The sequence below is a fragment of the Octopus bimaculoides genome, chromosome 5 (genome assembly GCF_001194135.2).
Source record: "Octopus bimaculoides isolate UCB-OBI-ISO-001 chromosome 5, ASM119413v2, whole genome shotgun sequence".
NCBI classification, from domain to species: Eukaryota; Metazoa; Mollusca; class Cephalopoda; order Octopoda; family Octopodidae; genus Octopus; species Octopus bimaculoides.
The window spans coordinates 109,219,245-109,233,263 of NC_068985.1; the positions used below are offsets into that span (position 1 = coordinate 109,219,245).

General features: G+C 35.4%; 1 protein-coding gene and 1 pseudogene across 1 annotated transcript in view; one reads left to right on the forward strand and one right to left on the reverse strand.

Annotated features, from left to right (window-relative positions):
- Positions 1–5,319: 5,319 nt before the first annotated feature.
- LOC106869776 (S-crystallin 2) overlaps positions 5,320–14,019 on the reverse strand; it is a 9,296-nt gene continuing 596 nt past the window's right edge. The window contains exons 2-6 of the mRNA XM_014915636.2: positions 12,602–12,697; positions 9,864–9,979; positions 7,636–7,665; positions 7,137–7,244; positions 5,320–5,855 (exon numbers count right to left, since the gene is read on the reverse strand). Of these exons, the coding sequence (XP_014771122.1) occupies positions 5,691–5,855; positions 7,137–7,244; positions 7,636–7,665; positions 9,864–9,979; positions 12,602–12,697 (515 nt within the window). The 3' untranslated portion in view covers positions 5,320–5,690. The remainder of the gene's footprint in view (positions 5,856–7,136; positions 7,245–7,635; positions 7,666–9,863; positions 9,980–12,601; positions 12,698–14,019) is intronic.
- On the forward strand, positions 13,718–13,836 carry LOC128247963 (5S ribosomal RNA; annotated as a pseudogene).

Sequence of the window (14,019 nt, forward strand, 5' to 3'; positions counted from 1 at the left end):
ATGAGCGAAACACCTAAGCTCCACACGGCTCCGGTAGATGTTAATGGCGAACTTCTGCTGACTCGTTTGCCACAACCTTTTCTCACTCTTTCCTCCTGCATCTTGCAGCTCAACTGGTAGATGGAAGTCCCGTCCAGGTGGGGAACCTATACACCAATCAAACCGGGAAACCGGCCCTTATGAGCCAAGCATGGCTCAAGAAGGAACAAACAACAACACCAACAACGCTGGTAGAATTCCAAGAGTGTAAATACGATGCACGTTGTTGTATTTCAGCTTTCTATATTATAAGTTTCTATTCCGTTTATGCCTGCCTTACGTTGTGTTATAATGTTACAGTAAGAAAGCGGGGTATTGGAATCGTTATAGTCAACTATAACACATTCCTAATAAAACTGCGTCCTTGTTCCATATAAGGAATTAGTATCTTAATCATTTATGTCATTTCTTATACATAATCCACAGTATATGGATTTCGGAGATAAACTTCAAATTAAGAAGAAAAAATAAAAACGATGAATTCTGGAACCGCAATATTCGAATCAGCAGTAGTCGAAATATTCCTATAATGTGTCTGGAAATAGAGGAGTGGTCACATTTAAATCAACATTGATCACCTTACATATTGACTATCAAGTCTGGCGTGTAGTCAAACAACAAATATAATATCAGATACAAAATATTAAAAGAAGGTTAAACGACAGTATCGATATGAATAAGTTCAATACGCAATCTATAATATCGATGTCGATCACAGAAAGACATTTTAATGTTTCGTATTAGCAAATATGTTTACATGTAGACACGAAGTAAAGTCGAGGTCAGACACGAAACACAGGATATTAGAGACTGATACCATTATATACTTAACCAACTAATACAGGCCGCTATATACGTTATTGTTACACATTTTATCGTGTCTTTTACTTCTTTCAGCCACAAGATTGCGGCTGAGCTTTGGTATTGCCTTGGAGTGTTTAGTCAAACAAATCGACCTCATTCACATTTTATTATATGTCTGGTATTTATTCTATAATCCTCTTTTGTCGAGCCACTACGTTATGAGTATATAAACAAACGAACATTATTTGTCAAGCGGTGGGGATAGACAAATACATAAACAAAGCGCGCGCGTACACATTTAATTGCGACGAGCTTCCACTCAGTACCGTCTGCCAAATTTACTTACAAGGTACTGATCACCCCTTGGCTGTAATAAAAAAAAAAAACATTTCCCTAAGGTACGGCATAGTGGGGTTTAACCCAAAACGAAATGTATGTAAACCAGCTCCTTTACCACACAACCATGCCTTTGCTTATGATGTAAACTTCAAGTCATCTGGAGGTTTGTTAAATAAATTTAAACAGAAGAATCCTGATTCGATACCTAATACGTATTCATCATTGGATTATGGTGTTGTGTGTGTGTGTGTGTGTGTGCGAGAGAGAGAGAGAGAGAGAGAGACAGAGCGGTTGTGGTGGTTTGCGTGTATATATGTGTGCGTTTATGGATATTTGTCTATGTGTTGTGTGTCTATATGATAAAAGAAATATTATGGAGAAGACTGTCAGATGCATTTTAAATATCTGAAGGACTTTCACACACACACCACAGATGCGATGAATTGAGTAGTCCAGTTTAAGAAGATGGAAGCCTGTGGCGAGAAAGCTGGGAGCGTTTGAGTCCAGGTAAGTGAAAGCCAGAAAAGGGAGGAACAAGCAAGGGGTCTACCCTGGTGGTCGGATGCCTGTCCTTCAGAGCAGCCATTACAAATCGTATTATATTTTGATATTTAATCGCTAAATAGCAGCTACTACACCCCTTATGTTTGTCTGTCCTTGTTAGTCTCCTCTTTGTAATGCCTTCATGGCAAATCGTTTTGAAATAAAGTAGTCCAGTTTCTCCCGCAACTAGAATACACATAATATACAGTATCCATTAGAATGTTTATCAGAATTTAAATAATAAATATTGGGAGCATCACTTGATACTTGCTAACAATGAAATTTGATGAAGTGTGTGTTAATAATAATATAAAGCGAGAGGTGACAGTAACCAAAGTTTCAATCAAGGCAAAGCACAGTCGATATGTGCGTGTGTGTGTGTGTGTGTGTGTGTGTGTGTGTGTGTGTGTGTGTGTGTGTGTGCATGTATGTACGTATGTATGTATATACATATACCGTTTCAGTTTTCTGGGTTGTTTTATTTTTCAGTCCGATCATAACTGGCTAAGTCAACGACAGCATACCTATTCTGGTAAACAATAATATTCATTGGCTGTTGAATGTGATTAGATAGCGAACGTTGTATGGATATCCGTTGTGGAATTCATTGTAGAGTAGTGACGTATGTATAGCAAAATGTGTGTGGAGAGAGGTTAGAGAGGACGTAGCGTGTAAAGGTTTGTGTGTCAGTGAGTGTGTGTGTATGTGAGAGTATGTGTGTGTGCCCGTGGATGTTTGTCTCTGTGTGTGTATGTCTCTGTGTGTGTATGTCTGTGTGAGTGTCTCTGTGTGTGTATATATGACTGTGTGCAGATGTTTCTCTCTCTATTTGATTTGTGTGTATGTGTGTGTATGTGTGTATGTGTGTGTATGCGTGTGTGTGTGTGTGTGTGTGTGTGTGTGTGTGTGTGTGTGTGTGTGTGTGTGTGTGTGTGTGTGTGTGTGTGTGTGTGTGTGTGTGTGTGTGTGTGTGTGTGTGTGACTGTGTGTGTGTGTGTATTCTATTCAATCTGATGAAAACACTTGGATAATTATTCATTCCGTGTATTTCTACGATAATAAGAATTGGTTGAATTTTCGTGTTCAGAAACTATCTGCCAATAGGTATTCAAACCTCTTGATCTTTCCCTGAAACTTTGGAGCGTAATCTTGACAGCTAGAAGATGGCTGCACAATTAGATAACTGCCCGGGAAACGGAACAAAACACAGGCAGCGACACAATGAGATAAGAAGCGAAATCTTCTGCATGGAAGTCATTAACGCCTGTCCTAAGGTAATATTTAATAATTTACCAGTTTAATTGGTATACTAAAAAAACTTGGTAGGAAATTTTCTCAATAAAACACTTTGAGCTTATCACAGAATGTGTGCTGAGCCGTCAATATTTTCGTAGTTCGTATCCTGATAGTGGCAATAATCTATGGCGCAATGAACCAGTCACTTCGCTTTGGTCTGTTTAGATTGAACATGTTCTGGATTATAGTCGGGGGAAATCTACTTTGTTCGGCGAAGAGGATTGATTATCCGATAGAATGAATTACCTGCCCTGGAGTTAACGTCTAAGTGACTAGCTATTCTGTAGAGAAATGTACAATTAATGAGATTCTCAGGTCGACTCAGCGTGAGGTGGAAAAAAGTTGGCCCCTTTTGGTTGTGAAGCGAACTTCTAAGTTATTTTGCTTATTGAGAGGATATAGCGAACTACTAAATGTAGTCTCGAATGCAAGCTTGTATTTTACCCAAAGCTACATCGCTCCAGATATTTTAGGCCGTTGACGTATGCATCTGATGCATCTTTTGTATTATTTAGCATATAATTCAAGTGATTTGTTCTGCTGATATTATATCAAGCATAGATAGAAGTTTGTAGCAAAGAAGAATTTCTTCCAATCAATCCATCATGCTTATTCGGAAAATACTGTATTTTCCGATACATAAGAGGCATTTTCGCACGAAACAAATGTGATTTTCTAGTAGAAGGGAATCTTTGCAGATGAATACATCTTTGGAAAAAAAACCCAGTTACTATACTAAACTTTGATGTGTTTGAGCAGCCTTCACCTTCAGTATATCTTACATATCTCATTGTACAAACCTACATGTAGATTTACAAAGATCCAATACAGTGTGACGTGTTATCAAGTGTGTGATGTTAAAAATCGTAACATATAACATGTATTTCTTTAATAAGGCGGCGAACTGACGAATCGTTTGAGAATTGGACAAAATACTTCGTAGCATTTCTTCCCGCTTTCACGTTCAGAGTTCAACTCTGGCCAATGCCATCGTTACTTTTCATCCCTTTGAGGGTCGATATCATAAAGTGCCAGCCAAGTTCTGGCGTCGATAGCATTGGCAAATCCCTTTCCCTAACGATTTATACTCTTCTGTAAATTAGAAACGAATAAATTCCTTCTTTAAATACGAGAAGGGATTTTTTCCCCGATACTTTAGAAGCAATAATATTAATGATATCGTATCAGCAATCCTTGTCAAATTTCCACAAATCTTGCTTGCGAACATAACTAAATAAAAACAACCTGCTGAATTAATACTGACAACTCCAAACGTATAGTCCTTTTTAGCATAAGAGATCTGTCATTTAAAGCTGTTTGATATTTATTTTTGTCATTTGTAGCTGTAAATTTAACATACACATAGTAAGGTAATTAATGAAAAACTATTTTTCCAGTAATGATTTTAAAATATTATTTAACCGTAAATCCTTTTAGTTATTACCACATCTAAATTATATATTATATTTATGGAAATATTGTATTTTCACACCTAAATGTTTAATCTAAATTTATGAATACCGTTCCGTTTATATAGATATACACGTTTTAGTAATTATTTTTTCGAATAAATTTTCACGAGCATTACATAAAAGGCATGTACATAGGTAGGAAGGTACTTTAGTATATAGAATTTTCTTACCACATTCATATTTCTATTCTTTAATGCTCCATGTATATTTAATACTTGGACTGACAGAATCAATAGATATAAATTATCTGTCAATAATTAATATTATTGTCGTGAAAGCATCCAACGAAACCTGCGGTATTTTATAATATATTGATTTCGAGTTTTAGTAGAAGGCCACCAATTTTGTGGGTGGGGGGAATAAGTCGATTACATCGACCGGAGTGGATAACTAGTACATATTTCATCGAGTACAAAAGGTAAGCTCAACCTCAGCGGAATTTGAACTCAGAACGTAAGGACCGACGAAATACCACTAAACATTTTATCCGGCGTGCTAATAATACATTAACATTTGGATCCTTCTGTGGAGTGGTGGGGGCGGATTATGCAGTGTACACGTCAAGTACTGAGATCAATTATTTACCGACGGTACTTTCATGGAAATTCTGTGGTCTTGTGTCAACAAGATCAGGAGTCTTATGAATGATGCACTTGAATTATTTAGTATTTCAGAGGATAACTGGTTTAAGAAATAAGACTGATAGAGCTCACAGAAGAAATATAGAATGAACACAACCTGTTGATTAACTCACTGATCTCATCTCAAATGTATTTAATTTATTTCAACAGAACTACTAAAACGCAACAAAGAACAAAACAACAAGTATATTTCAAATATTTTATATTAATTTTCAAAATTATTTGCGGCAAATGTTGCAAAAAAAGATCAGACATTGGTGAACAAAGATTTCAAAACTTGATATTCTGGAAATGATATTATTTTCGGAGTTCTCTATAACGTTTACATTTTTTGTCTTTTTTCGGTTTTTCTTTCTTGGAAATATTAAAATAATAAATTAAAACAAACAAAATTCATGAAGATACTTTCATTTTATTTGTTTTGGTTGTCGTGTTGGATTTGTTATTCATATTTTGTAACTACTTTGGTCAATTAACATTTGTTGGACGTTCATTCGGTCAATCTCATTGTGTTGAGAATATCGATCATCAGTTTTAGTTTGATATTTATTTTCTCTTAGAATTCGGTGCTGGAACGTTTCTTCAGATAGGGAGACATCTTAAGATGGCTCATCACGCGATTTCTCAGAGCCTGCATTTTGGGATAACTACTAAGGATAGAGGGATCTTCCATTAGTGGGTTCTCAAGGGCACAGTAACACATCATATCAGCCATGGTCATCTGAAGAAAAGAAACGGCAAAAATAAATGAATAATGGATGATTAGCTTTGAATTCATCTTCTATTTCTAATTCCGTTTCATGAGTCCGCATAGTTTCATGACAGTAAAAGCTTTTTAAAAACATGTTCAGTGGAACCTACATGATCTAAGCACAATTGTTAGCGTTAGTAAAGTAGAAGATGCAAAATGAACATTAGCTCAGATCATCTGTCAAATACAAATTATGAAGACAACTGGTAAAAATATGGCAGTATGTAAATGATATAAATGAGCAAAGATACTGTTTTAAGCTATATATGTTTTATTTCAATACATGTTTTGTGCGGGACGCCTAGCTCGCATGTGGACATTTAAGAATAATGAAATGTAACTTCATTAGAAGAATTAAATGTAATTTCATTAGAGAACGGTTGTGTATTGTAAGAAGAATATGTCTCACAGTGCTCACGTAAAAGCAGTATGGCAGACAGAAACAGAAAATAGTGTGCAATTGAGTTTACGCAACGTGTATCAGTGAGAGAATTTGCCTAACACTTAAATGCGGTAATTTAGTAGGAAGCTTTCGATTCTGAAGATGAGAAAATGATACAGCATGTAGGTGGACGTGAATAAGTAAAAGTTTCTTTTAAAAACGTCCATTGTAGGCTTGGTGGATATGAAGCACGGCAGCATTCATTTTTCCAGATACACGTAAATGAAATGTTACGCGTGGTAACAGTTTTGCAGTTTATCTGCTTCTTTACATACAGAGCTGTTTGTGCATGAGGATAATAGACTATAGTATAAAGATGTGCTTAAGGGTACGAGAATTATACTGCGAAAACGAAAGTAGCGATAAAGAGATGCAAAAACTAACAGAATTATGAATACATACATTCATACATTCATACATCTTTCAGGGAAACATTGATATTGCTTTGGGGTTTAATAGCAGCTGCGTTAATCAAAGAGATGGTACTACAATGGCCGGATTAAGGGCAAATATCTCAATATTGAAAAGACTCACTATCGTAAGCGTTGTTTCTCTTAAGTATTACAGACATTATACACAGCAGGTGGCATAACGACACAATACACGGTAGCATATTGTAAATAATATAACGAAAAATATGAGAATTACAAAAACATACAACGTCTCCCAAAAGTTAGTTATAAGTAAATGGAAACTTTTTGTAGATATAGCTGCCATTGCTCAGAGTAGGACCCATGGTGTGATCCTATTAGATATTAGATTGTATTTTACTTTACATATAGCAGAATGGAAGAAAGATAAATACATACCTGGTCTCCCATAAAGAATTGGTTACCATTCTTGTACATTTCCAAGGTGCGTTCCATAAATGGTAATATTCTTCGCAGAGTCTCTTGGTATCTCATGCGTTTCTCCGACTGTAGTATGTAATGATGCATATCATATTTGTGATTAATTGTAATGGGATTATAATAATATGTTATTCAATTTTTGACTTAATTAAACCTCTACATATTTAGGAGTAAAATTCATAGTGCAAAGTACTAGTATATTAATGGTAATTTCTGGTATTTTATTACCGGTCGTAGAAAGTTGAAATAAACGAGGCAGGGTACTTTCATGGTCTCCTTTGTAACTCTGCATTTCATAAGATATTCAAACCTGTAGTCATGTTACTGTCTTTATTCATTTTATCGTTTCGTTACAGATTTTTATTAATTACTAAGAAAGAAACTAGGAAGGAAGGAGGGAAGGAAGGGAGGAATACAAAAAGGGAGAAAGAAAGAAAAAAAGAAAATTTTAACTTACTGAACTACTTCTGTCTCCAGATCTCTGAAACTATAATAAAGAAGAAAATGTGATCGCATATCTGCAGTAAAATGCATATGTGTGTGTTTATGTGTGTGTGTATACAGGCGTGCGCGCGTATATATATTTATATACGATGGGCGTCTTTCAGTTTCCGTCTACCAAATCCATTCACAAGGCTTTTGTCAGCCCGAGGCTATACTAGAAGACACATGCCCAAGTTGCTACGCAGTGGGACTGAACCCGGGAACTCGTGACTGGGAAACAAACTTCTAACCGCACAACAGGCGTGTGCGCGTATTTGTATATGTACATATGTATACGTGTATATATATATCTGTATATATATAAGTCTATATATATACATATATATATATATATATATATATTGTCACATACATGGCAATATATCGTTTGGTGCTCTATTCTTTTTCTCATTGGACACGAACTCATTTTGTTTTTTGTTTTATAAAATTTTATCTTTTATTTTTTATTTTCCTAACGCATATCTTGTCTTGTTTTTTTGTTGTTGTTTTCTTCTTTTTTTTTTACTCTTTTCAGTGTCTTCTTGTATTCTCCGTTTTACAAAACTGAACTGTTATTAAATATATATAATAAAGTCGCAGTCATGTGTGTGCCATCAGACACGAGAAAACACAAAGCAATAAAGAAAATACAAAACGTTAAAACACTAATGACAATCTTGTACATATTTACACCATAGCAGACTACACTAGCTATGCTTAAGTATTCTGTCGATAATGACAGTTTAGTGGTAGCTCCTGGATATGGACTATCGATCCGTCTATTGATCGTCGTTTTATGTATCTATGGGTCAAGTTCTGTGAAAGGAAACACAAGACATGATACTAGCATTTCCTCGAAAACCTCGTCTAGTACACCATCTTGTTATGGTATAAATTTGCTTAGTATTAAATTGTCCATATGAATCGGAGGTATTTCAATTTGGATTCTTTCACACTTGAACCTGACAGTAGGCTTAAGGGAATTCGATTTCGAATGGTTATATCTCTGAAAGACGGAAAAGCGAGCGCTCAGATGGTTATGTGTCTACGACTCGATGAATGGCAGAAACGTCCTCATTTTCAGCCGTAAATACAAATCCATGTAACTGTACCTTTCGGATTATTATATGGATTAAACGAAATCGCACACACTAAAGTCCTTTCGTGTGTTCTAAATATATAAAACTAATGGAAAACTTGCAATGCAGCTTTAAGTAATAAACCATTTGCATCTAGTCAGGAAGCGAAAACATGGAATAACAAGGGTAAATATTTGTTCCTTCATATTACACCATTACAGCTTCATAAAAATTCCTATTTTCTCACTTTTAAAATATTACGAACAGCCAGATGATATATATATGTATATAGAAGCTAAGCCGCCATAAAAAATATATATACAATTTAAGGAAACAGTATACAATATGTACACACACATGCTGAGATAAAATATATACAATAGGCACATACACTGAGTTTAACATGCAATATATACAATACACACACACACAAACAGTCCACAAACACGCGTAGTTGAATGGCCGTTTACTACGTTGTATTTGCTCTGGCCTTTGGCGGGTCTTATTTCTTGTCCCGTAGGGTGTTCAACAAGCACCCACCTCACCACGCAGGCCTGGCGGGGTTGCCAGTTTAGTCGCCGACGACCCAACCATGGGACAGGTTGTACTGGGCTCTCTTTCTCTTTTCTCTTTTACTGGTTTCAGTCTTTTTGACTGTGGCCATGCTGGAGCACCACCTTTTAGTCGAGCAAATCGACCCCAGGACTTATTCTTTAGAAGCCTAGTACTTATTCTATCGATCCCTTTTGCCGAACCGCTAAGTTACGGGAACATAAACACACCAGAATCGGTTGTCAAGCGATGTTGGGGGGACAAACACACACACAAACAAACACACACACACACATACATATATATATATATATATACATATATACGACGGGCTTCTTTCAGTTTCCGTCTACCAAATCCACTCACAAGGCTTTGGTCGGCCCGAGGCTATAGTAGAAGACAGCTGCCCAAGATGCCACGCAGTGGGACTGAACCCGGAACCATGTGGTTGGTAAGCTAGCTACTTACCACACAGCCACTCCTACGCCTATATAACATAATAAATAATATTATATAGTACTTTTTCTTTTTGTTTCTTTCTAATTTCAACTGATAAATAAATCATACATACCATCATTCTACAGTTACCATCTTGGTACATCCTCATATAGTCATCCAGAATATCATAGAAACAATCTGAAATGTAGTCGACTCTGGCCATCTCAATATTGCTCTTACCATGGAAACCTACGGGAAAGGAAACGGATATATCAATTTCTAGTATGATACGGAAATGTATGTAGACCTCAGGTGTTGTAGAATTCAATCGATGAAGTCTTAAATTTCAATTGTCAAGTTTAAGAAAACTAAAAGGAAGTCTATTCAAGTGACAAATGTATATTTGGAAATGTGGAAAAACTGGTTATTAATATTGATATGACTCGCATTTTATAGGAGTGCATTACATACACACGCACACACACACACACGCTTTTTTGTGTGTATGTGTGTGTGTGCTTCTGTGTGTGTTGTGTGTGTTTGCGTGTATGCATGCATGTATGTATGTATGCATGTATATATATATATATATATATATATATATATATATATATATATATATATATATATATATATATATATATATATATATATATAAATATCACTTTATCGACAGGAATATCCAACGCTGTTATACACCACTGGCCACAGTGTGCTTATTCGCATTATTTTACCTTTCGATTGATACCGAAACTAATGGCTGGGTAGACAGGCCACCAAGGCAGTCTATCTCAAGATTACGCATTTCCGGTTAAGTGGGGTGGAGCAGCATGAAATGAAGTGTTTTGCTCTAATACATAATGAAGTGCCGGTCTGGGAGTCGAAAGCACATAGTTACGGTCACGATTTCATCATACTAACAGCTAGTCGACATGCCTTCATACACACATGCATACACACCCATATACACACACATCACGCATACCTATACGCAGACATCGCGAAAACACACACACACACACACACACACACACACACACACATATATATATATATATATATATATATGTATATACACATATATGTATATACATACATACATACACATATACATACTGCTGTGTCGACGCCCCCAAGCGAAGAAGTAGGATCGCCCAAGACATATAAATAGAGCTAGTCTAGCCGTAATAGTGATTGTTGAGTACCAGTCGAGTAGCGATCATCCGAAGGTACTAGATAGCAGTAGCTTGAGACATAACACATACGTACATACATACAGATATATATATATATATATATATATATATATATGTGATCACATGCATGTATGCATCTATGTATGTTTGTGTCTGTATAAATATGCAAAAAAATGTTACTTCGAGACGATGAGATTGAAGACGAACTGGGAAAAAGTAAAATCAAAATAGACGCTGATAGAAAGTAAATTCTATGATGTTATAAATAACTGATTCTGCTCCATTACTTCTATATTAAGTGACTAATATATTTTTTTCTGTCCAACATTATAAACATTAATTGTTTCTAACATTTAACGACTAATATTGCTCTAAAGTATTTTTATTCAACAGAAGATATCTTTCCGCTACGCCTTATATAACGAACTTCTTTCTATTAACTTTTCATATAAGCAATTTCAATTTATTTTCTCAACTACCACTAGGTATAACATCATGTACTGTATTTATGACGTCAAGTGATCGGCATGCGGAATTTACATTATCTACACGTCTATTTGCCAAAGTGGTTTCCAATCAGTATACTGTCACAAAATATAATTAAAGTTTTACTCAAAATCCTGTGATTTCAAATATGACTGCCTTGACGGGCATTGAAATGTTGCTCAGCGTTTATTTAGAGCGGCACTTTGTCTATCTTAAATTGCTTTTGGTTTCAGCCTACAAAAGACACTCAACTGGTTGCTTAAGTTGCTAAAAAAGAGCAAACAAATTTCATTCAAATTCGTTCACTACTTGAGTTATTACGGTAACCTACATTTGATAATTTTGTTCTGAATAGAGATTTGCACCAACAGATATAAGTACTTACCACACATAAGTAAATTGCATTTTGAAAATGGGTAATATAGAGAGTGTAATCTTAAATTTAAGTTTTCCAAAGCTTCGTTTAATTAAATGAATAAAGAAACAATTTCTTAAACATTTTCCGTTGTATACATTTCTATTTAACACCAGAACATCTTTAAACACCATTTTAAAATATTTTGATATTTCTTTCATAAAATGCACCGGAATAGATTTGTTTCCTGTTAGGTGAGCAGGATGTAACAGAAACAACCAATACATTTACGAATGCACGTTCATTTATTGGTTTCTGATTCATAGAAGATATTTTGGCTGCATAATCTAAGTACTATTATATCTATTATGCTGCGCGACTATTTAAACTTCTTGTGTAGCCATATGGTATATATATATATATATATATATATATATATATATAAATATGTGTGTGTGTGTATGATACATATATATATATATATATATATATATATATATGAACCCTATATTATTTTTCAAACTCACTTTTAAACATAACCACAGCACAAAATAAGTATTTCATGGTGACTGTTCCGAACCCAAAGCTTATAAGCCACATTTATATATTTTCAAAGTGCATTGATATATTTTTCAAATAAATTATATTACATCATATATTATCTGGGTATATATTTTCAGCGCTGTAATATTAGTATCATTTTTGATAAGTAAGAAGAACATGATATTGAAAGATATATAACTTACTATTTCTAGCTACAGCTGTTCCTGTACTGGTTATCATGCCATCTTCAATATTTATTTCAAATCAAATATATACTTCGTATGTACTTACCAAATTCTCTGGCTAGGTATCTAGCAATAGCCATACTCTGGGGTATTTGATGTCTGTTGTCAATCTCCAGGATTGGCATCATGGAACATGGCATCTCTGGAACAAAATAAAGAAGACACTTCTTAGAAACAATGCAACATTTTTTACGACAAAACTTTCAGAATGCAAATGCTCCTCTTAGATTTGAACGTCAACGTCTCAAACGTACTCAGGTACGTACGCATCCATGTAGATAATGGCTGAACGACTTGGTTTATTCCTAAAATTGCAAAACCGAAGGTTGCACATTTTCGTCTTACTGTACTCAAATAACCTCTATTTGGTGAAAATATTTGTTTTTTAACATCAACAATTCGCATCTAGGCATGCGTTGAGGTAACAGCATCTGTTGAACAACACTCAGGTTGCTTCTAAAAATGCTTTTTCATTATAATCGTTAATCGAACAGTGGTTTGGAGAAAAAAGACTAGAGTCTGGCTATTAGCATTGCGAGCGGTTTCAGTCATTGAAAGATAAACAAGTTTTTCAATTTCATTGCCACCCATTTTCAGGATACATAAGTTCAATTAATCACGTGTTCGATTTAGTCCAGTTCTCATAGAATTAGGAGCATAGTGATGCATACACATATATCTTTCATGACAAATATTCATGAATATACATCGAAGGTACATTTATTGAATACAGATCATACATTTTGTGGACATAAAGGACATCCCTGCGATGTGAAGACGAATGATTCAATGGTGCCTGTATGGTGGAGGTTCAAGGCCAATCAGTCTTCTAGGCTGACGGGTTTTCTCCTTCCAGAACTAAAATGTAAATCAAAATGATCCCATTTTATTCTTGAGACTATTTATAGTTCATGTTTTCAACTCTATATTAATAGAATTTATATTAGGATGAGGAACAGATAGAATCGTTTGAGCGTCGGAAATAATCCTTTGCGTCAATTGTTTTGCTTCTTTATACGGGAATTCAACTCCCACCAAGTTTGATTTTTATCTGCTTGGAGTCCATTAAGTAAAGTACCAATCGAAAACTTAGATCGATGGTATCGATTATTGCTCCTTTCCTCAAAACTGATATCCATGTACCTAAATTTGAGGTTATTAGGCTTATCGTCATATTACGTTAAAAACACCGGTTCTCGTCCGATCACCGAAGTTAAGCAACGTCGAGCCTAGTCAGTACTTAGATGGGTGACCGCTTGAGAAACCTAGATGCTGTAAACATCTTTCTATCCTTTAAGCCCAGGAGTGGCTGTGTGGTAAGTAGCTTCCTTACCAACCATATGGTTCCGAGTTCAGTCCAACAGCGATGCACCTTGGACAGGTGCCTTCTACTACGGCCTTGGGCCGACCAAAGCCTTCTGAGTGGATTTGGTAGACGGAAACTGAAAGAAACCCGTCGTATAT